Raw genomic sequence first — 23292 nt, 5'->3', positions numbered from 1 at the left:
TGAAGGAAAGACCTCCTTGAGATCGGCCCTCAGGAGTATTTTGGGTCCCTGGCAGGTGCTCTGAGGCCTAGGTGGCACCACTACTGGCAGGAGGCTCCTCTGGCAGGTCTCACGTCTTGGCTGCTGGGCTGGCACCTGGCTTGTGCCCCGCCTCGGGCAGCGGGACGCGCGGGGACTCCCCCGCCAGCCCTCACGGACGCCGAGGGCGGTTACCCCCACCTCCGCTAGGGGGCGGCGGGGGTCGCACACACCTGCCCCCGCCCCTCTGCGGGCGGTGCGTCCGCGGGGCGCATGCGCGTCGGCCGCCCAGCGCCCCGCCCCCCCCAGGTTGGCTGGGGAGACTCGGTGCGGTGGCGGCGGCCGTTCTTGCTGCGCTCGGCAGGTACGTGGTGACGGGGCTGCACGGCCCCACTGGCGGGAGGGGGACGGCCGGGCGGGCCACGGCTCCCCACTAGTGCCGCCGCACCTGCCTGGCGCCCCGCCGCCGAGAGCCTGGGCGGGCGGAACCGGCGCCGCCTGCGGGGGCTGCCCCTTGCTGGGGTGCGGTGGCCGAGCTCGGGAGGGCTTCCCCGGGCGGGGGAATGGCGGAATGCGAGGTCCCCTCCCGGCAGAGCGCGGGGGCAGGTGGCGGCCCGGGCTGTGCTGTTGTGGCTGGTTGCGGCTGGAAGGCGTCGCTGGCCCGGGCGCTCCCGGCTTGGTCGGGGTTTGCGTGGGTGCGGAGGGAGTAACGGGCGGTGCGGGGGCGCTCGGCCCCCAAATCCAGCCGCGGTCGAAGGCAGAACTGGGCAAAAGTAGTTCTCGGGGTCACCGGAACGCGTCGGGCGCACCTGCCCCGGGAGAGCCGGCGGCGGACAAAGAGCTGTCGCACGCCCAGAGCCGGCGGCGCGGGTTAGCCGTGCCCCGCTCAGGGCTGCCTGGCGGGGGCGGTGACCCTTCCGAGGCGGGTGGGGAAGGGAATGGAAAGTCTGGGCCGGAATGACTAAAATGAGGAGGGGGATGTTTGCCAAAAGAGGCTGAGCTGGCGCTGAAATCTACTCTTCCCCTCACAAACCCCTCGGCCGGTGGGGTGGGAGGTGCGGTGGGCAGGGCGGCTCGGTGGCTTCACGAACTTCACCCCCCTCTGCCTGGGCTCGGGGGTGCCCGGAGCAGCGCAGGTGGAGACCGGAGTGGAGTTTTGCTTGGTGGGACTGTGGAGCTGCGCTCGCCCGTAGCTTTTCTGGGTTGCTCTAAGGTCTTAAGAGTAATATTGAGGTTAATACCTGGTCGCCGATAAGTAGTCCTGTAAGCTGTAGCACATAAGTAGCAGGGATTTCGGTTAACCTGAATTTCGTAATGCAGTTACATTAGACAATAAGGTGCAGAAAGGAGATTCTGGTTACAAGTTGATTACAGGTGATGAGCTGCACAGAAATTTGTGCTGCCGAAGTGCTGATGCTCTGCGAGTTTCCCGAGAGTCGCTGGGCTCTGGAAGCAGGAGAACACGGACTCACTAAAGCCTCAGTGATACCCTCAATGCTTGTCTTGTTGACAAACACCAACAGTGTTTTCCTCGGTTTGAGTGTGTTGTCTGTTTTGTTTGCAGATAAGGATATGAAGCTTTATATTGGTTCATTTGTTAGCATGGTCTTAGGAAAACAGTGATCTAGATAGCTAAAATAATTAATCTTCCACAGGCTCACTGTAACTGTGAAATTATCAGCCTCTCTTTTGAAGCAGATGTAAGGTTATTCAGTCTTGAAGCATGTATTGGCAGCTACCATCTGTTCAAATATTTGTATTCCTCAGTAAAAGACAGGGCAAAACCTGAGGTCTTGTTGCTTTAATATTTTTATTGTTGTTTTTATTGTAGATCTGTTTAATAAGCACTGGGAAGGGTTAGAGTCAGGCCTGCTGTGTTTCTGTCTTGGCAGTCATTTATCTGCTCTGCTTGGTTAATGTTACCTTGTGAGCAACGAAGAATAAATAATTTACCATTCTCATTATGCTTTTAATAAATAACAAATGGGAGTGTACCTCACAGCTGCAACTGAAATATCTATCTTGTTACAGTACATTTAAAAAGGATTTTTTTTCTATAAGAAAACCATCACAATAAGCCTTTTGATTCTAAACTGCAGCTATCTTCATAGCTTCTATTGACATGATTTAAAATTCGTGTGAAATACCGAATGAGCTGGTTTCACTATTTCTCCTAAGTTTATGGATTTTCCCAGAAAAGAAACGTGTACTTTGGCTTTTTATTTTTAAGACCCTTTTAAATATGACATTTAAAATCTTGTCTACTGTAACTCGACTGAAATTTGCATTAGACACTTTAATTGCCCTTAATAATGTGCTAACCGTTTTTTCCAGAAATTAAGAACATATTTATTTAAATGCACTTGCAGATACTTGTAGAAGGCTTTGTATACTATGAAAATTATGATCTTTTTTTACTCAAGTTTACTAGTTGAATGTTTTCAGTGTTAGTTGAAAATGAGAGGGGTCTTTAGGTCCAAGCCTTGGCAAGAATGACACTGCAGTCACTGTTATCAGGCTTAAACCTGAGATGGGATTGTGAACTTGTTTCCAAGATAAGGCAGAACAACGCTCTGTCTTGAAAAGAACAATGTCTGTAAAGATAGTCATATTTACAGCTAAATTAACTTGGTTTAGAGAGTCTTTGTGAACCAAACAGCATTCTTCAAATGTTTGTTTACAGTAAAAGTTTGCAGTATTCTACCCTGCAAGCACTGATTTTTCTCTCTAGTAAGGGGTGTACTGTTTACCAGACTCTAAACCATGTTTATTGATAGGTTTCACAAACACTTCATAAATATAGATAGCTGAATCTTGTGTGTTCCTTGTTTGTGTAAGAGAGACACTCGCTGTCCACACCTGTATTTTTCAAGTTGAAGATATACCTATAAAAAAAGTTTTCAAAAGAGATTTTTTTTTTTAATCGTCAATTCAGCAAAACAAGAATTCTTTTAACTTTTATAAAATCTGGCTATGAAATAGATGAAATGTTTCTCTAAAGCAGCATGAAGTAGTGTTTTGCATACCTAAATTGAGAGTAAAGAACAGAAAAAGATACACATCATAGCATTATATGACAACAGTAGTGGGAATGCAACAGAAAAATATTCTTATGTTGAACCCAGTGTGTTTTTGCTAGCTGTCAAGTTTTGTAGACTTGCCTAACTTACAGTTTACCTTCTGCTTACCATTTTACCTAATTTACCATCTGTTGGTAAGTACGTAGCGTAAGCTCACTCACAAATAAAAGTAGAATATGTAAAGACTGGAGTAGTTCAGTGCTTAGTTTTTTCTTATTGTAACTGCCTTGAAGTAAAATGAGTTGTGTATTTGGGCTCCTGAAGTAGAAATTTCTATCATAACCACAATACTGTAAAGGTGGGAGTTGTTTTTTTCAGACTTTAAGGGCATTTCTGAATTCCTGTGCCAAATCTTGAATTGCATTTGTGCAATGGACTGGCATTGGTAACAGTGTTTAAACTTGCTTGAGTTTTGTGGCTAAGCTTGAATATAAAACAGTTAAGGAAAAAAAAGTCCACCAACCTTCTGTGCCAACATCTGATGAATATCTCATACTGGATAGGTATAATTGAATTGGTTTAGAACTTAAAATTAATGTCCATATATGCCTTAGAACAATTTTACTTTTTAAACTGCCTGGTTGCATCTGTCAGGTATAGATATGGAGTCGCAGGACTTAATTGAACTACTTCTTTAATAGGCATTTATTAGTCTGCTACTCTGATTCCCCATTGAGTTCTTTAGAGCTTAAAACATATTACATTCCAGACTGTATAATGCCAAATATTTCAAAACATTTTTAAAATTATTATTTTTTTTTTAAACCCACTGAGAAGAATGCAGGCCCAGTGTTGGGCTAATGCCAGTCCTTTTGAGGAACAGCTACAAAAAATCCACTTTCCAATCTCCTCCAAAATTAATGGAAGCAGACATTGGAGTCTAATAAATGAAGTCCTTGAGACTTTATTACATTTTGAAAGGCCTACTCTGTGAACATTAAAACACTCTAGCTAATAGACACCTTTTTTTGCTGAGTGCTAACTAGAATTTGCTTTTCCACAAAATGTTTAGAAACAGTAACTTCTTTTTCCTTATGTGATTTCTTTTTTTTAAATTATTGTTTTTTTTTTTTTTTCACTTGAGCAGGTTAATGTTTTAATGGTGCTCTTTACTATTAAAGCTAAAACCAAGATTTTTCGATGTGTGGAATGTTTGGTGCTGGCATAGTTTTTAAATGGGCTGTGACAATTAAGAGATTGTTCAAAGTTGTCTTGTATTTAAAAGCAGTCTCTGAAAGAAAACTCCAGAGTTTGTAATTGGCAGTTCTCAACAATACTATTTTTTTTTTTTTTTTTTTTTCCCCTCGGGAAGAAAACAAACCACAGGAAATTATTGCTTTTCAGGGAGTTTATTGGTATCTAGTTATTAACTGCTTTGATTCAGACAAGTAGCTGAACTCCTCTTAGAGTAATAACAGGAAAATTAGATTAAGCATTTTGATTTGACTGCTGTTGAAAATGTTCAGTCTTTGTTCCTTGTTAGAAACTATAGAAACATGTTAAACTGATTTATTTGTAGTATGTTTTTGTTTAATATTAGATGACATAACAAATTTGAGCATCATTTCCTCATGAAGTTATGTGGGTAGTCAGCAGTGCAAGTGTGACAGTGGAGAGATAGGGAAAAGCTGCAACATTTTGACAGCTTCCACAAAATTTGCATTATTTCCAGATGGACGTATGAGGAAATTGATTTATTTTGTTGGTGTTTCATCCTGATTTATTCCAGTACTTGAATTTTGTACGTCATCCAAATTCCATACTACCAACTAAGACAAAAATAATTGCCTATTTGGTAGGCACTAGTGCTATTCCAAGATTTCACCATATATTAATGTGGTAGAAGAAGTATTAAGAAAATTCATGATTTTGTTTAATAAGTGTGCTGCCCTGAAATGTCAGAATATCAGCTTTTGTTCGCAGTAGCAGAATTACTACTAAAGAGTGCTGTGTCAACACTGTGTTTTTTTACACACTGTCAGCTGGGCTCTTAGTAAAGCTCTGCTCACCATGTGCTTCGTGTTCCTTCACAGCAAGGCTGCTCACTGCTGCCTTAGTCAATCATATGAACTCCCCATAAGCTTTAACCAAACCTGTATATCTTTAATGACACTTAAATACTTGGTGTGTGCTGTGTTTGGTTTATTTCTTTTTCCTTTTGTTTACCATTACTTTTAAGAGTTCTTTCCCAAAAGACAGCTTTTATTTTTAGGACCACCTAGCTTTTTGCATATAGCTTTGGTTTCATTAATGCATAACATGCATTCAGCTGGTGCCTTGGTGAAAAGCTCATGGTGTTGGTGAGTCTTGAAATGGAGATATTTAATATGGGCTTCTTTGTTTTGTATGGGTTGCGTACCCATCTTCTGTGTGCTAAGTGAGAAGTAATGCTATGAAAGAAAAAAGTTGTGAATGGAAAGTGTTTTACACAGATGGTATGCTTACGAGTGCCCATTTGACAGGCTATGGAAAAAGTTTAGCTGAGGGACTTTATTTTTTAGCTCTTCCAGGAATACCTTATATAACTTTTTTACTTATTGTATCAGAAAGAGTTTTTTCTTTCTTTTTTTCTGATGTGGCCCCTGGTGAAAATGAGTTTGACACCCCTGACTTAAATTGATGTGCTGGTCCAGAGGGGGAGCTAGAAATCTGTTTGAACGTTTGGAAGATAATAAGCAGGTTTCTAATAATTTTCCTCTGTGTGAGTCAGTGTGACCTTCTGCACTTCATAATGCAGCTGAATTTGTGTAAATTATCATAAAGACATGGAATGGTGCATCGTTGAGCCTGTTGCTTACTTGAGTGTATTTAAAGTATTTGCTACAAACTGATAGCCCTAAGATTTGTACAGAAATAGTAAAATACATTAAAAACTGATAAGTTTTTCCTGAGCCTTTTTTCTTTGGAAATGGCTAAAGAGTATTTAAAAATCAGTTTGTGGAAAAAAAAAAACTTTAATAGAAAATTTCAGCCCAATGTGGTATGCAGCTGAAAACAACCGGTGATGCGGAATACTATGGTACCACTATTGAACGTCAAGTCAGATGGTGAGTTTTGAGCGGAACTGTGAACATGTCTTTCAAACTTGAAATAGAAACTGGCCCACAGAAGGGAAGATGCGGCAGAAGAGCTGTTCCCAATTTGCTCTGTTATGTTCTCAATCTTTGCTTCTCTTGGGTGGGTTTTGGTGCGCTTTCCTACCCTGTTTCCACGAAAATAAGACCTACCCCAAAAATAAGCCCTAGCATGATTTTTCAGGGTTGTTGAGGATGCTTGAAATACAAGCTGTATGGGAATAGTGGAGTATTGGCGAGGAGGTTGGTTAATTGTAAATACGCTCAAGTGGCTGCAGCTATGGTGTAGTAAATGCACATACATCACACTAATTGTTTTACTGACCTTGTATACTTGACAAATAGAACCTCTGTGTTAGATAACATAGGCCTGTGAGAAACTCTAGGACGCCTTATCATTGTGCCTGAGATCTGTGCTTTGTTGTGAGCAAGAGCGAGAGGCTGCACCTTCTTGAAACCTTGAAATACAGGCGGCCGCAGGTGGCCAAGTCATCTTCTACAAGGGCTGAACTTACCAACACCTGCATCCCCGCTTGTGTCACCTGTGCCCAGTAGCTTAGGTGCTGCTTCAGAGATCTCCCAGTAGAGAGGTAACTAAAATAAAACTTGCTCTTTGCAAACACATTTGTGGCCTCTGGCTCTTCTTACGATGTGCCTGCATTGATTCACACATAAGCCCTACTCCAAAAATAAGCCCTAGTTACAGTTCATTAAAAAAAAAAAAGTAAATTTAAATAGTGTCCAGGCAGCTATACATGTTAAAAAGTAAGCAGCTTTTGGAGTAAAAATTAATGTAAGACCTTGTCTTATTTTTGGGGAAATAGGGTAGGTGTTGTAGGTGTAGAAATGGCAAGGTGTCTAGGCAGCCTTTCTGCATCTGTGTTCAGCAGCTTGCACCTTCCTGCATCTTTTGTTAGTTGTGGAAACTGGGATCCGAAGCATCGGGAATGTGAAAGGACATCTTGGCGGCATTGCCAATATAGTAGTATTGGTTATGGGTTACTCGGAGGTCAAAAGAGAGAGTGAGGGAAACAATGGAAGTGAGTGTGTTTGTGTAGATGTGAGACTGGCAAGAAGGATATTTCTTGACTGGACTGATGAGCTTTAAGGGACTGTTTCTGCAATTCTGTTTTTTTCAAGATGGCTTTTTTAGTTTATTAAATGTAAAATGATGTGTAGTAGTGGCACTGTAGAGCTGAAAACATTGAAGAAATGTCCTGTAGCTCTGGCAGTCCCTCTGTTTTAATTTGTTGACTCAACAGGCTTTATCATCACGTAGAACATATAATTAGAATGCTTATAATAGTTAAGAAGAACTATAGGGAAAACAAACAAGAATATTTTTCAAACTTTAACTCAAAAATAAACTGTTCATCTCGGTGTTATGGTAGAAAAGCTCTAAAGCACAAAATGATGGCAGTGTTTTTCTATGTAAATCATGTTTGTGCAACTGCTGTTGATAATTCAAAACAGAAAAAAAACAAAGCAAAACCCAACCAAAAAAAACCCAAACATCCCTTCTTATTCATGTAACATCCTTTTTGTCCCTTAAGCCTGCACAGATTCTTAGAGGTAGTGGATATTTTTTTTGTGGGAGCAATGAACAGCAACAGAGAAAAATTAATAACATTCTTGCTGTTTAAACAAATGAATTTCTTCCAAAAGTACCTGATAATATGTGGTAAAACAACTTGTTTAGCATGGATGTATGGACAGTCAGTACAATACTTAAGACACAAACCAATTTTGAACAGTGTTCTTTCTGTTTAAAATGACCAAAAAGTATTGAAGTAACTAAAACATTACTGCGTATGCTAATTTGGGGATGCCATTCTTGATATTTTCCATGTGTTTTATGAAGTAGCTGAGGAACTGGGCATACATGTAAGTAAGATGGCATTATCTCTATGGTTATGACTATCATCTTTCTAGATCTTCTCTCTGCCTTGTCTTTTCTAAGATCCAAGCAGATTTCTCTGTAAAATGAAAGGTATTAGATGCTACAGGTTTTTTGGTGTGGGGTGTTTTTTTGTTTTTTTTTTTTTTTGCATGTTAAGTATCTTTGTGAAGCCTTAATTTCTCTCTTATTTATACAATGTGGATTTTTTTCCAGTGAATAATTACTATTAAGTAACTCCTTCACAGATTTCTACATACCAGTTCCAATTTCTAGTTTTGAATTGTACAAAGATTTTTGTGATCTCTGATGATAAACTGCTGGAAAATAGGAGCTTTCTGATTTGGCTTACAAAAATTCATGTGTTGTACTAGTTTTCTATTGATTTTAATGAAAAACATATGGAATTAAAAAAAATAAAAATAAAATTAAAAAATGCTGTCAGTTAAATGGCCAAATCATAGTACACTTTTGCCTGTAGTATATTTTTGGCATGATACTTATACACAGTTGTCATAATCACTGAATCATGTGATGCATTAAACACACATCGTCATACTTCGTGAAAAGTCTTATTGGCTCTTTCTATCATTTCAATGAACTATTACGAGATCAGATGTATCATTTACCCAAAACTGCCATGGACTGTAATTTGTTTAAAGGTTCGCTGGCTTTGATCTCTAGATTATTTGCTCCACTGAGATTATAAGTGGAAGCTTAAGTTAATTTTTATTTTTTTCTTACTGGTTCCCAAGTCTCCACTTTTGTGAATATATTTGTGTTTTGATATGAAGTAGCTCTAGGCTATAATTAAGACGACTTTGCTTTATAACATAGAGCATGGTCCTGATTTTATCACCCCATTTAGATGTGAAGTCTGCTATTAGGTCTTCTGGACTCAACAGTCCAGTGTGTGGAAAAGCCATTTTTGGTGGTTGAAGTTGATACTTTTGCAAGATTAATCCACAGTTTCCATCATATTGTGAAGTATTCTGAACGCATTTGTGTGGGTGGTTTTTTAATTCAAATAGTTGTCAGATATAATTAAATATTTCCTGTTTGCATTCTGATAATGCGATTATTTAATTCAGGGTTTCGTATGATGAGGCTTTTATTATGGCCAGTGACCCTTTGGAAGGCTTTCATGAAGTGAACCTCGCTTCGCCCACTACACCAGATCTTCTTGGAGTAAATGAGCCAGGGACTCAGGAACAAACTACCTCACCCAGTGTTATCTACCGACCACATCCTTCTGTTGTGTCCTCCACACCAATCCAAGCCAATGCATTAAATGTTTCTGATCTTCCCACCCAACCTGTTTATTCATCTCCCAGACAACTGAATTGTGGAGAAGCATCAGGTGTCAGGTAAGTTCGGTAGGTTGTTTTATTCAAATTACTGACGTTTGTTTGCATATAAATTGCTTGCTCTACTAAAGATATCATTTTAATATTACTTATGATGATGTAATATTGTGTCCATAATGGTACATTCAACACCACTACTGCCATTTCTAAAATATTTCTTCTTAATGTATTATATAAATAAAAAAAATATATCACTCTCGTTACAGCATCAATGTTACCGACGCAGTACTTTGTTCTACCTCTGGACCCCAGGGTGGGTCATTCAATCACAATAATTCCAGAAAGGAGAGCAATAACGCAGAGAGAGAGTTTTTGCAGGGTGCTACAGTAGCAGATGTTGCTGAAGGAAATGAAGATATTTTTGGGTTGAGTACAGACAGTTTATCTCACTTACGGAGCCCATCTGTACTGGAAGTAAGAGAAAAGGGCTATGAAAGATTGAAAGAAGAACTTGCAAAAGCTCAGAGGGTAAGGCTTGTTGTCTTGTCTCCTCCCGCTTTTTCTCTCTTTGAAGTGGTTCTAATATTGCAGAATGATAGATGGGCCAGAAGGTGCAGTCTGAGTCTACTCATTTCTTATGTAATTATTTTACGTAAAGTTATTCTGAATGTGTGCAGTGCTAATGTCTTAGAATTATTCCTTGATAGTATGTGTGTTTTTTTTTTTTTTTTTCTAGTGCTGCTGCTGTTTAACCATGGAAAGCTTTTGCTGCAATATCTGGTTTATCACGCTTTTTCTTTGAAGCGTAGACCATTCTTTCATTTTGACATTTGAGAATAAGAGTAATTTTCTATCACTCCATTGTTACTGTACAAGTATTTATAGACACTGATTATATACCTCTCGAGTCTTCTTTCTCCTTGAGTATAAAAGTGTAACATGGGTCATGGAATATAGAAATGCTTTAGAATGGGGTACTTGAGATGTTTTGTAGGGGAATGCTTGTGTAGGAAAGATGCAATGAAGATGTGACTGGTGTTTTTCCGTGTACTGCTCCACCACACTTCAAATGGAATATGAATACCTTTGAAGACACTGTGGCTCAAATCATTAATATTTGTAAAGCGCTTTGTCTTGTTTGGATGAATGGTGCTATATAAATGCAAAGCCATTATTTATCATTTTAACATCACTCTGTGCTTAAACTTACGAGTAGATTTTGTGCTATTTGTATCTGTGCCCTTTCCTCTCTGTTACATGATTCCACTCCTGTTTAGATTTAAGCTCATCTTATCTCGTGTTTGGACTTGTTTTCCTCTGTTTGTGCCCTCATCTTGTTGCATGTAGTCATAATTTCTGTCAGAGTTGCATTTGTCCTTGTTAATGTGAATCTTAAATATGGATTCTGACATCACTTCTTCTGTTGATTATTTTATTGCTGAGTAGTTGCTTCCTTTGCTAATGTGTTTGTTTGCTTAGCATTTGACTACTGAAAGGAAACATTAACCTGAGCTAAGTTTGAGGACCTTGCATGTGAATATATAATCCTAACAGTTAAACTTGGAACCTTAGAAAATAAGAGCAAATTAAAGTTTAAGCTTTAGAAAAGCTCTTTCAGCTCCTGACAGCATACCAAAGTACAGGTAACATACTTGAAAACCATAACTCAGATTTGCTACTGTTACCTTGGAATTATGTGAAAAATCTTATACAAGTGAATACCACTTTATCTCTTAAAGATTGAAGTGTTTCCTATTTAACTCTGAAATTTAAAATAGTTTTGAAATAAATGGCATTAAGGCTGCTAGGACATACTAACTGCATGGTGTGTGTTTTCAAACCCTTTGTGTCTTAAAAGCGATTCAGCGCTAATTTGAGACCGTTGATGTCGCAGTTCTTGTTAATTCTCAACCCATCAGGTTGATTCTTGCCAGTGTTATACTGGGTGGAAAACTTACTTTGCCTTTCTTCCTAAATTTGCACTATTTCAGAATTGCTCAGTAGCACAGAAGTCATAGCAAGAGTCTTTACAGACTGCACATAAGTAAATTCTTTCTGTAATACCAGCTTTCTTCCACTTCCTGTATGAGGACTAGTTTTTCTATCCCTAATTAATTTCTGATTGCTTTCTTCCAAAAGTCAGGGCTGTTCACAAAGGGCTGTGTCCACCCTGCGGTATTTGATATGTCATGCAGTTTTTAAACTTTTATTTCCAAGTATATTCACTTTTGTCACTGAGTACTCGGTTTAAAAGTCTGGGGGCATAATTAGTAGGTAGTGCTTGTGTATAGCTGGTTGGTTTTTGCATAGTGGTCTTAAATTCTCTGTATATCTCTGTGCTGTTTATTAGGAACAGTTAGAAGAATGAGAATTACAATTTGCAGTTGAGTTTTATGAGCTTTACTGAGCCTGGAAACCTTACGGACTTTCTAGGAGTGAACAAAGTAAACACACATTTGCTGTCTTGCATTTTTCATTTGTTCCAGATTTCTTACCCAAACTGTATGTTATTGTAATATGCGTTAAAGATTGATTTGAATTTGTTCCAGTTGTGATTAGAAAGGAAACAGGAATTTTGAAGCTTAAGGATCCACTATCTGATTTTTTCTTAATATGCTCTCATTTTTTTTATATTAGAGAATATATGAGTGGCATGTAATTATTAGACATTTAAGTATGGTTCTTGAAGAAATTATTCAGGAATAGAATAAAGACTTATTATTTTTTTCCCTCCATTGCTTATGTGTTGTATTTCTTAAGACTGCAGGCTTCATTTTTCAAAATAAACAGCATTGCTGATAATTGTTAAAAAGAAGTCTTTGAAAAATTTGTTTCTCGATGAGAGGAAATACCCTTTCTACTAGAACTTAGATTGGTTGCAGCACCAAATCATGTCATAAGATAGGGAGAAAGGTTGGGTCAGAGGTAACAGCAGGGCAGCACTCTACACTAATGGAGCATGTAAGATTGGACATACTTTTGCCTTAAAATACCCTCTTAATTAAAATGACATAGATTCTTCACTCTTTGAGACCATTCAGGTCATTTTTGCCTATTTTTGTACTGAAGACTTAACTTCTGGCTACATTCTGTCAAATGGAGCTGAAGAGCCCTTGCTTTAGGTGATCTGAACCTTTCTCCTTGTTTTGCTCCCCTTTAAAGCAGCATCAGGAAAAGTGAGGAGGTGTTAAAAGGCTTTAGTGATTCAATGCCTGGGACCTTATCTCCTCATGTCTCGATGCATTTGCATTTTTTTCTGCCGTGTTGGACTTGAGCTATGGCACTGTGGTTACTGAAGGCAGATCAACCACACGTAGATAACATCTGGGAGAACAGTGGTATTTTGGTAGCCAGTGTTTCTTGATGTGCAAGTTTAGTGGTGTCCTTGCAAAGGAATATCTTTGTTTGCTTTTCATACTAAGCAGCACTTGCTTGTAGTTTCTGAGCTGTGGCATTTCACGTTTTCCGTGATATTTTGTATGATTTGGCCCTGAAGATATTTCCTCATCGGTCAGACTGTCAATATAATGATGTCATCCGTGACTGTAGAGGAAAACGGGTTTGTTTTGTTACGTCTTTTTCTTGGAGTGTTACAATTATCAGCTGTCACTGACATTTGGCCCCTTTCTCTGATGAGGAAAGAGCAGTCTACCAGAGATATTAGTTGCAATTATTGTATTCAGTTTGCGAACACATTTAATGCTTCCTACGGTCATTCGAGTAATATCTGTAGGCTTGTTGGTAACACATGTTTGTCTTGTTGTTGTACCCTGTTTCCCTGAAAATAGAACCTACCCCAAAAATAAGCCCTAGCATGATTTTTCAGGATTTTTGAGGATGCTTAAAATATAAGCCCTACTCCAAAAATAAGCACTAGTTACAGTTCATTAGAAAGTCAATTTAAATAGTGTCCAGGCAGCTATACATGTAAAAAAGGTAAAATTAATTGGCTATAGAATGCAACAGGACAGATAGACTTTTCATCAAGAAAAGCAGACACCTCCAAAAGAATCACACTCAGAGGACCCCATGAGACCCAAAACAATAAAGGTTGGCAAGAGCCGGGCTCATGCACAGATCAAAGAGTTATGATTGTGTTCCAAAATATGATGACATGAATATATTTGAATAAATGTTGATTTTTTTTGTTCAAGAATAAATGTAGATTGTCGTTCATGGAAAAATAAGACATCCTCTGAAAATAAGCCCTAGTGCATCTTTTGGAGCAAAAATTGATATAAGACCCTGTCTTATTTTTGGGAAGCAGGGTAGAAATCTGAATTACTGATATTGCCCTAGTAGAGTGAAATTGAGAGGTTTTTTGCACACTGATACAGTGATTCTTGTGACACAAGTGACAGTATAGAATGTGGTATTGTAAACTTCAACATAGTAATAGTCTAAGAACCTGATCCTGAGCTCTGGATTTTTCTTTCAAAGGCCTTAATTTCTGTATGCATTATTCATCTCAGAAACAGAGTATTACAGTTTGATCTCTGGTCTTCAGATTTATTGTATTGATACAGGTTTTGAAGCAGATTTTTGTTGTTGTTAGACCTGTGTTGTCAAAGAATCCAATGTAACAGAGGCTCTTGCCAGGATTATGGAGGTTTTGTACTGGCAGTTAAATCTGTTTTTCAGCAGTAAAACATGACATTTTAAAACTCTTCATGAATTAATGAATAAATAGATTCACAATAAGTATCCAGGAATTCTAGTAGTACTGTACAGTCCATTCAGCATTCTTGAGTTTTTGTTGTAATTTGTTTATAAGTTAAGGAACTATAATAATGAAGATGCTCCAGAATAATACACCATCCCGGAACTCCACTGAAGAACACGCTTTCAGGCTTTTCTTACACAAATTGCAGCTGAATTTTAAGGTCGCTGGCTTGTGATTGTTAAAGATGGGTTGGTTCTCTGAAGGTGTTTTTTAGCAGCTCCTCACTGTCTTTCAGTGATGAAAATCTTCAGTTTCCACACTGCTGACTGATGCTGTTATAGGGTGTCATAGGGACAGAAATTTTCTCAGGCAAGTAGATAACTGCATACAAGCAAAAAAGAAGCATCTTCACCTACACCATAAGATGATAATTCAATGGTTTGTGAAATGCTCTTATCTCTGAAAAGATACTCAGGACCTTTGCTTACATTAAATACCCTTGTAAGTGTGATTGCAGTTCAGTAAGTTTTGTGTAGCTTGTTTAACTGGAGTGCTGAGTGAAGACCAGTCAAGCAGAAATGTATTTGAATATAAATACAAACTTTTTGACAGCTTCAGAATTCAGAAGTATCCCTTGGTTCTGATTTTAGGTGATATCTGTAGAAAATTTTTGCTCTTTCCTTCTGCTTCTAGTTCTGACTTGGTTAAATTGCTGAACTAGGTGCAGGATGATTTTCTTTCTAGAATTTAAAATATGAATGATTTTGAAGCAGTAATTTGCATATCTTGTTTCACTGGTTCTTTGTAAAGACCCACCTTGGAGTCTGTGTGAAGATCAAAGTTAAATAAACAGTAATATGACTCTTTAATATAGGAAGGTTTTTTTAACTTTAAGATTTTTTTTCCTATGCAAGATATATTTTTTTTACTTGCCTATCATGTGTGGTGTGCTTTGTAATAGTTCATCTCCATGTAGCTACTTTTTCAGAACAGTAATGTGAGAAGGACTGCAGCCTAGATAAGTAGTCCAGCACACACAGTTGTCTTTTCTGTCTCTGTATAGTGTATGGCTGGGAAGGCTTCAGTAATGCCTTTAAGACACAGACAGTAGTAATGTTTCTAACAACTGCTGAGCTTTTGCTTTGGGCACTCTCTATTTCTGCCCTGTTTAAAAAAAAAAAAAAACAACAACACAACAAACAAATGCGAGCTGTTAAACTTGCTTGGCAAAATAATGTGTTATATTATTCTCCTCCTGAATCATGTCATGGAAACTCGCCCAGTGTTTGACAAATCCAGCTAAGCAGCCATGCGTAGTAGACTGCCTGGTATTGTCTCCTCCTTGTTTTCGTTAAGTAGCTTTACTTATCTGCCCAAAGTTTAATCTAAACCTCCCTAACCTTTCTAGTTGCAGGCAAAACTGTAACTACCTTACTTAACATAGTGTATTGATAGTGGTAGCCCAAAAGTGAACCTGGGGTACTTGTGTCTTCATTGTATGTTAACTCTTGACCTGAATATTAATATAACCTCCTTTTAAGATGTGTTGATGTGTATGTAGCATTTTCCTTACAAATCAGTGAAGTAAAGCAAAGGAATTGTGTTGGTGTATCCTTTGCATGCATAGGAACATGTGAAACTTCAGCTTTAAGCATTTTGTCTCAGAATCTCTAATTCCCTTATTAAGAACCCTACTTTATATGGGAAATACTATTAATTAATTTTTTTCTCCCTCTCTTTTTAACCTCTTATTTTTTTCCCAGTATTTATTTTCTCTGGCTTTTTATATTCCTTTTTCCTTCTCTTCCCCCCACCTGTAGCTATTTTCTTGCCTTTTTTTTGAGAGAGCGCGCAGATAGGTCACTGTGTACAGATTTGTAGCTAGTAAGTAAAAGTTGAGTACCATTTGAGAAACACCATGTTCGGAAAAACCCCATTGTTTATGTGGTACCTTTCAGAATAGTTAAAAGATCACATTTGGAAAGCAAAGAATGAAAACAGAAAACAAACTAGACTAAAAGTCAATCTATGTCCAAAGTTAAAACCAAATAAAAGAAGGGAGCACTAAGGCCTTTGATACTCAATGAGTCTAGAACAGTCCTTAAACACTTTTTGAATTTAGCAGTGCAGAAATTGAGAGCAAGACCTAGTATCAGTATGCTACAAGGCAAGATGTAGTTTCCCACATCATTGTGTACAACGTTACTCAGTCATGAAGACCTGAGGAGAAACACTAACCACCTCCCAAAAACACAAGGGAAGCTGCTGCCATTTGGGCCTTTGTATGGCTTTGTAGTGACTGGCCTCCCAGAGTTTTCTGAAGGGCAGCGGTTTTGTTTGCTGGTTTCTGGACATTTTCAAAGCCAATCATTGCCAGATCACATTTGGAGTCTTTAACATGTCAGTGACAGGCTTGAGTCCTGTATTTCAATAGCTAGCCTGGCAGGGGGAAAATAAGAACAACAATTAGAAGGGGGAAAGCTATGGCCAAAACCAGAAAAAGCTTGAAAGGTCAGAGCGGGCTGTCTGCTACTTTTCTTTCCCTTTTCCTCTCCATCCTTTTTCTTGCAAGAGATTCCAGGGTTTAATGGCTGGAAAAGGGACAGGAACCCTTCTTTCAAATTCCTTGTCAAACTTTTTGTACTTCTCTGCAAATTACCCCACTTTTCCCTCAGACATGGGACGATACAGATGAGATTGGGCATGTGTAACCCTCATCCTGCCAAATCTGTGTTAAAATGTTACTTAACAGGTGGTATGGTCAGGCTTTCTTCACTCAAATTTTAGTAGTGTAGACAAATAACATTTTGAATTTCATTAAGTTGCTTTAGTTTGATTTATATACCTGCATAAACAAGAACCAGGGTATGATTTTTGGAATTGTATTAGTTATAAGGAGATACGCAGGAGAATATTTATAGTAAAATATATTTTAAGATTCTTTTAGCATTGGAAATTGTCTTGAGACAAAGCTTTTTTAATTTTTAAATTTTTTTTAAAGGATTGCTTTCTTTAAGTGTCTGTTAAAGAATGGATAAACAGAGATGGTGTTCTGTCTGTCCCAATAATTAATTTGATCTGTAATTTAAGTGATTTAAGTCTTCTATACTTTTGGGGAAAAAAAGCTTTTTTTTTTTTTTTTTTTTTTTTTTTTACTTCAGAATATTTTGGAAATGCTGATGTCTAGGTTAGAGATACTTTAGATTGGCCTGGTGTATTGTTGTATAGCAGGAAGAATAGCTATATGTATGTACAGCACTAATTTAATTGCTTCTAGTGTAAAGATTACTATTTTGAAAGGCTTTCTTTAGCAAAGGTTATATGTTCCTCTAATTATTTTTTTTTTTCTTCCCCCTCTCTTTGGTATTAGCTTTAAAAGGCCAAATTACTACTCTAAGTCAGAATAAATAACTTTCAATTTTCCATAGGAGCTGAAGTTAAAAGATGAAGAATGTGAAAGGCTTTCTAAAGTGCGAGATCAACTTGGACAGGAATTGGAAGAACTTACAGCTAGTCTGTTTGAGGTTTGTTGGAGTCTTCCATGTGATATACTTAAAGGAAGCTGAGACAGATGTTTTATGCAGAATCAGTATATTGTATGCTGAATTTTTCTACAATAAGCTTATAAAGGGATTTGTCCTGAAGACCCGGGTGTGTTGAAGTAGAGGCTGAAGAGCAAGCAGTAGACTTTTCACTTAGTTGAAAGAGACTTTGTTGAGCTTGTCCATCCGCCTAGATACAAAATGAAGAAAATAAGGAAAGCGTATCAGAAAACTTAAACCTATTTAGACTTATTTTTTGGCATAACTACTTCAAGATGGGTTCTCTGTCTGACAACAAGGCTATCTAGATAAAAGCCAAATCTGGGGTTGCCATGGTGACTAAACAAAAACCAACCAAAACAACAAAACCCCAGCGTAATTGCAGATCAACTGCAGATCAACGGAGGCAGCAAGTATCTAACTAAGCCATGCTTTCAGCTTTTGAATTTTGGGTCTGGCAGCATGCTAGTTGCACAAACTTGAAAAGAAACTTGAAAACTGAGTGATGTACCAGGGTAGAACCTGGTTACCCAGTGAGGAGCCTGAACTTTAAGTGGGACCTTTTCATTTGGGGAAAAGACAGTAGTGCTGGCAGAGATTGTGAGCTTGTATTACACAGAAAAAAAAAAAAATCTTAAATCCATACTTGGAGGATCAGTTCTCATTTTATCATAGGAATATATATAGGAATGCCTAGAGGCTAAATTGCGATACCTATAACTGTCAGAATGAATTTCATAGTCCAGAGATGATCATAAGTATTGGGTTTCAGCATATGCATAGATACAGTATTAGGTATGTTTTAGAAACAATATTTAAACCTATGATGTTGTATTTGTATAAAAGTTCTATTAAAACCTTGAAAATATTGACATTCAGAAATCAAATTCCAAGCTTCTTGGTGGGTTGGCAGAGCATTTATTTCATCATCCAGGTAGAGCAGTTACTTAAAATATTAAGCAGTTCCTGTATATAGAGAATAAATGGGAAACTGGAAAGGTACTTTTTAGCATAAATACTTGTGTATGATGGTGGTGAGAAAAATGTTGGGCAGATATTTTATCCACAGAAGAATAAAAATAAGATTATCAGTGAAATTTTATATTAGTGACACCTGGTAACTTAGAACAATGTATCATTTTGTTAAAGCTATGTTTGATACACAGTGTGTTAGTAATAATTGTTTGAGTTTTAATTGTTCAGAACTCCCAGCTGTTGTGGGCATGTCACCTTAATTTTCTTTTGTGATTTTGTTTCATTAAGAGACCCTAACAAAATACATTATCGAGGTTTCTTGTTTTTTGCACTGGAATCTACAGCTCTTGAATTCACTTTCTGTTTTGAATCCCACTAATTTCAGCGACCATATTAGTGGATAGGCTGGAGCTTATAATAATGCATCCCAGTGGAGGACTGAGACTTGTTTTAAACAGCTGGGTGTATATATTACATTATTACACTGTAATAGCACTGTAACATGCTTTGCGTTTAAAGGTGCATCACTAAGCAGAAACTGCATGGTCAATGTTAAATGTATTTGTACACATTGTATAAATGTGTATGTTCCCATTCCTGCATGTGTCTGTTGTTACTTAAGAGAATTTTACAAACCCATATTATATAGCTGCGTTGTATGCCAGTGGGAGCCAGATCTTTTGGTTTGATGATGTATGAACTTCTTTTGGTTTATTTATATAGCGTCCAGATACGTGCTAGGCGCTTTACAGATATGAGAAGCATCCTATCCCAAGTAATTTAGCTGGTGGCCCTGATCTTTCAATGTTTGTTGCCTCCAGTAAGTACCAAGTAAGAACAGTAATTTGGTCACAGGTACAAATTGCTGGATCAGAGCCTAAACAAATACATTATGAGAACAAAAGGCTTAGAGGTATGAGGTAAAAGGATGTTTAAAAAATTCCCAGTCCTTTTACATGTTCTTCTTTATTGACTTATCCTTGTTTCTTTACTTTGATTGTTTTTTAGTGCTTTTTCTGTTCTACTTAAGAAATGTTTATTAATCCATAAAGCTGTGGCTTTGTCTTTTATTGATGGTAAGAATTTAGACTTCATAGTTGTTCAACCAGTTCCTTCGTGCAGAAATTTCCAGTTGGCTGAAACTGGTTATTCTGGCCAGAAGAAGGGAGGAGTTCTTTTCAATGTGGTACTGTGCACATGTTGCTTTTGGTGCTGCTGGTCAAGTCTTTCTCTTGGGGGTCAAGGAACTTGACTTGTCAGCCACTGAAGTGGGATGGGAGCCTGGTGTTCATGACAGGTATTGTTCCTACTGGAGGGGGATGAGTGGACTTGCTGAATTTTTTAATCTGGGCTCAGGAGCAAGGAGAAAAAATTTGGTGGGCCAGTGATGAATCCAAATGATAGATTTGTAGGTATTTTTTGGTGTGTAACTATTTAATTTCAGATTGTTGCACAACCTACTATTCACAAGTAGTATGTCCTTAGTGGTTTGGTTTTGTTTTTTTCTTACTGGATCTTGTAAATTTGTGTGAAGCATTTACACTAAATAATTTTTTTTTTTTTTATAGGAAGCACACAAAATGGTTAAAGAAGCTAATGTCAAACAAGCTGCAGCAGAAAAACAGTTAAAAGAAGCACAGGGAAAGGTGAGTTTTTTCTGACTTGTTTGCTTGGTCTTTTCACGTGGTTATAAAGTGTGAATCGTAAAGATGAAATCATAGAATCACTTTGGTTGGAGGAGACCCTTGAATCGAGTCCAACCATAAACCTAACACTGGCAGTAAAATAGAGCGTTACCTGTATGCATTATTAAAATATATACTAAGTTGTTTTGTGTTGCATATTCTTAACTAACACCTATGGACACAGAGCTTGTGGTTCAGCATCATATCAGATAGCTAGCCACATGCATAGGAAACTGGTGTTACTACACTATGCAATTGCATAGGCATCTGTGTGTTAGTACTGTTGGAATATGGAGTCTTAATTTGAACCAAGATAACTGTAATTTTTGTTGAAGTATTTAACAGATTCATAGGATAGTATATTTTTGTTTGTTACTGACTTTTTTCCCCTACCTCCCCACACCCCTTCAGATTGATGTTCTCCAGGCTGAAGTAGCAGCATTGAAAACACTAGTACTGTCTACTTCACCAACATCTCCAACTAAGGAGTTTCAGTCTGCTGGAAAAACCCCTTTTAAGAAAGGCCATGCGAGAAACAAAAGTACAAGCAGTGCTATGGGTGGCAGTCATCAGGACCTTACCATGATGCAACCAATTGTGAAAGACTGTAAAGAGGTAACTGTACAAGGATTGTCTGCTTTTTGCTGATAAGCTGGCTTTATAGTTTTGTTTTACTCACAGTAAATCTAGTATATATTAAATCTCCCTGTAATAGTGACCATTTTAGAGATATTTTTCATTAATGAAAGGAAGTTTTTGGGTGTTTTTTTAATGTACCAATAGGTGGTGATTTTTCCAGGTCTTGTTTACCTTGAAATCATTAAGGGAAGACTCAGATTTGAAATTGGGGAATAAATAATTTAAAGATGGGAATGTTAAAACAGAAAAATACAATATAACTGAATGATAAGTCCTGGCACCTTTTTACAAAGTCCATCACCAGAAGTTCATAAACTTTCATAAATGTTTCATAAGCTGTCACAGAGAAGAGGAAGAATTGTTTAATATATCAATAATGGGAGAAAGAATCCAGAGAAAAGACTGAATCAATGATTTATTAGAGAACAGGAGGCAAGTTACCACTGGAGTCCCAGAGGGGCCTGTGATGATTTTTTTTTAATCTACCCATGTGATTGAAAATGGGGAAATAATGAGGTGACAGGTTAGTGCTTGAGTCCTTGGAATGGTAGTAGCAAAAAATGATTGAGGACTGGAGAAGGATCTTGTGATACTGAGTGGTTAGTAGAACAGTGGATAAAATTCAAAACCAATAAATTAGAAATGAGGCATCTAGGAAAAAATGCAATTCTAGCAGCCATGCAGTTGTGGGCTTAGAAATAGCTATACTGTGCTGGAAAATAATATAGTGTACTTGTGGATAATCATCTGAAAATACCATCTCAGTGCTCAGGGATGGTCATAGACCCACAGAGCCTTAGAATTTGTTAGGAAAGGAATAGGTAGCAAAAGAAAAAGCATTATACTGCTGTATAAACATGTAGTAAATGTGTGTGTCTATGTATGCATCTATAATATCTTCTTCTCTGAAAGGACATAATGAAAATATGAAGAGGTGTGATATAGATGGCCAAGGCTATGGAAGTATTTCTGTGTAGAGGGAGACACTTGAGGAAGATCAAAAATCTCTACAGTCATATGTGACATGGGGAAGATGAGTGGTGCACAAATATTAATGATTTCTTGTAATAAGAGAACCCTGGAAACTAAAAGGAAAATAAGTTTCAGTCAGTACATAACGAAACTTTACAACACATTGTCATGAGATAGTAAGATTAAAAATATGAATGTGTTCAAAATGTAGTCATGCAAAGTGACAAAAGAAAAGCCTGTCAAGGTGTATATATAGAAGGCAGATATGACATTTGGCTTAGGAAGCTTCTTTAAGTACTGTTGCTAGAAACTGGGAGGCTGTAAAATGAAGATGTCTGTGTCTTTCCTCTCCAGCTGCTCTGCCCCCAGCTCTGTGATTCTGGCCATTGTCAAACAGGTAACAGGCTCACTGGATCTTTACTGTGATTGATAGTGGCCAGTTTTAGACTTTGTTTTGCGAGTTATCATTAAATAATTTATATTATACATCTAGAAAATAAAGGCGTTGTCAAGTTTCTTTTTCATACTTTGGCTTAAAAAAAAAAAAAAAGTTTGCATCCTGCCTGCCTTTTTCAGTGGTATCCAGGTTGATAAGTTTTCCTTATTCATAGTGAATCCTTGTTGCTCTTCAGAAAATGCAAGAGCTGGGATAGAGTCCAATTACTTTGTAAGCATTACACTTGAGGTCATGACTCAATGAAATTTTTAAGTGCCAGGCAAGAGTGAGAGAGGGGAGAAATCTGTTTTGCCTTGATTTTCTTGTGGAGAAAAAGTGGTGAATGTGAAGCATATGCTGCAGAAGGTCCGGTTTGCTTGACGTGTTTCTTCAGTTCAGTTTCCTTTCCATTGGCTGTGTAAGGAGACACTTCGAGGCTGCCAGAGTCACACAGAATGTTTAGGCTTGGAAGGGACCTCTGGAGATCATCTAGTCCAACCCAAAACAGGTGACCTGCTCAAAACAGATGACTGTTTCTTCCAGTGACAGCCCTGGGGATCAGTGAGAAAGACATGGAGTTTTCACTCACTGGGACTTGAGTCTTTTTGTCTCTCTTTCTAAGCAAGAGTATTTAATGAAGTGCGGCATGGAGTGAAGAAAGCAAGGCTACCTCTGGCACGGTGGTTGGCACGTTGCTTTAAGTAGAGCAGACATGCCTGCCCTGCTGCTTTTGTTATCCAGTGCTTTGTGGTTTTGTTTACTCCTTTTGTTTATTTTTGGTTTAAGGTAAATGTCTTTGCATTTCTGGGAGCTGGGTCTGAAACCCTAATTATTCCCCCTTCTTGCTAAATGCTCTTGCCACTGAGTTGGGTTCCCCTTTTGCATGTTGTTCTTCTGATGCTGAGTGACTCAGCTTCAAAAAGGGGGCTGAGAGTACCCTTGCTCAGGGGTATGTAGTGGCCTTGTGGTGCGGGCAGATACAGCTTTGGACCCTTATGGAGAAT

General features: G+C 38.2%; 1 protein-coding gene across 3 annotated transcripts in view; it reads left to right on the top strand.

Annotated features, from left to right (window-relative positions):
* The first annotated feature begins 310 nt into the window (after positions 1-310).
* Positions 311-23292, top strand: part of RAB3IP (RAB3A interacting protein) — a 33659-nt gene continuing 10677 nt past the window's right edge. The window contains exons 1-6 of one of the 3 annotated variants that reach the window (XM_082057823.1): positions 311-382; positions 9161-9436; positions 9643-9904; positions 17468-17563; positions 20125-20202; positions 20653-20856. In XM_082057823.1, coding sequence (XP_081913949.1) covers positions 9186-9436; positions 9643-9904; positions 17468-17563; positions 20125-20202; positions 20653-20856 — 891 coding nt within the window. In that variant the 5' untranslated portion in view covers positions 311-382; positions 9161-9185. Of the gene's footprint in view, positions 383-6017; positions 6146-9160; positions 9437-9642; positions 9905-17467; positions 17564-20124; positions 20203-20652; positions 20857-23292 lie in introns of those variants that run through there. The other 2 variants (XM_082057822.1, XM_082057824.1) reach the window with 2 other exon arrangements.

Source organism: Streptopelia decaocto (assembly GCF_964273445.1).
Source record: "Streptopelia decaocto genome assembly, chromosome: 1".
Lineage (NCBI taxonomy): Eukaryota > Metazoa > Chordata > Aves > Columbiformes > Columbidae > Streptopelia > Streptopelia decaocto.
The sequence above is the reverse complement of the archived record's forward strand: the minus strand, read 5'-3'. Positions and strand labels throughout refer to the sequence as shown.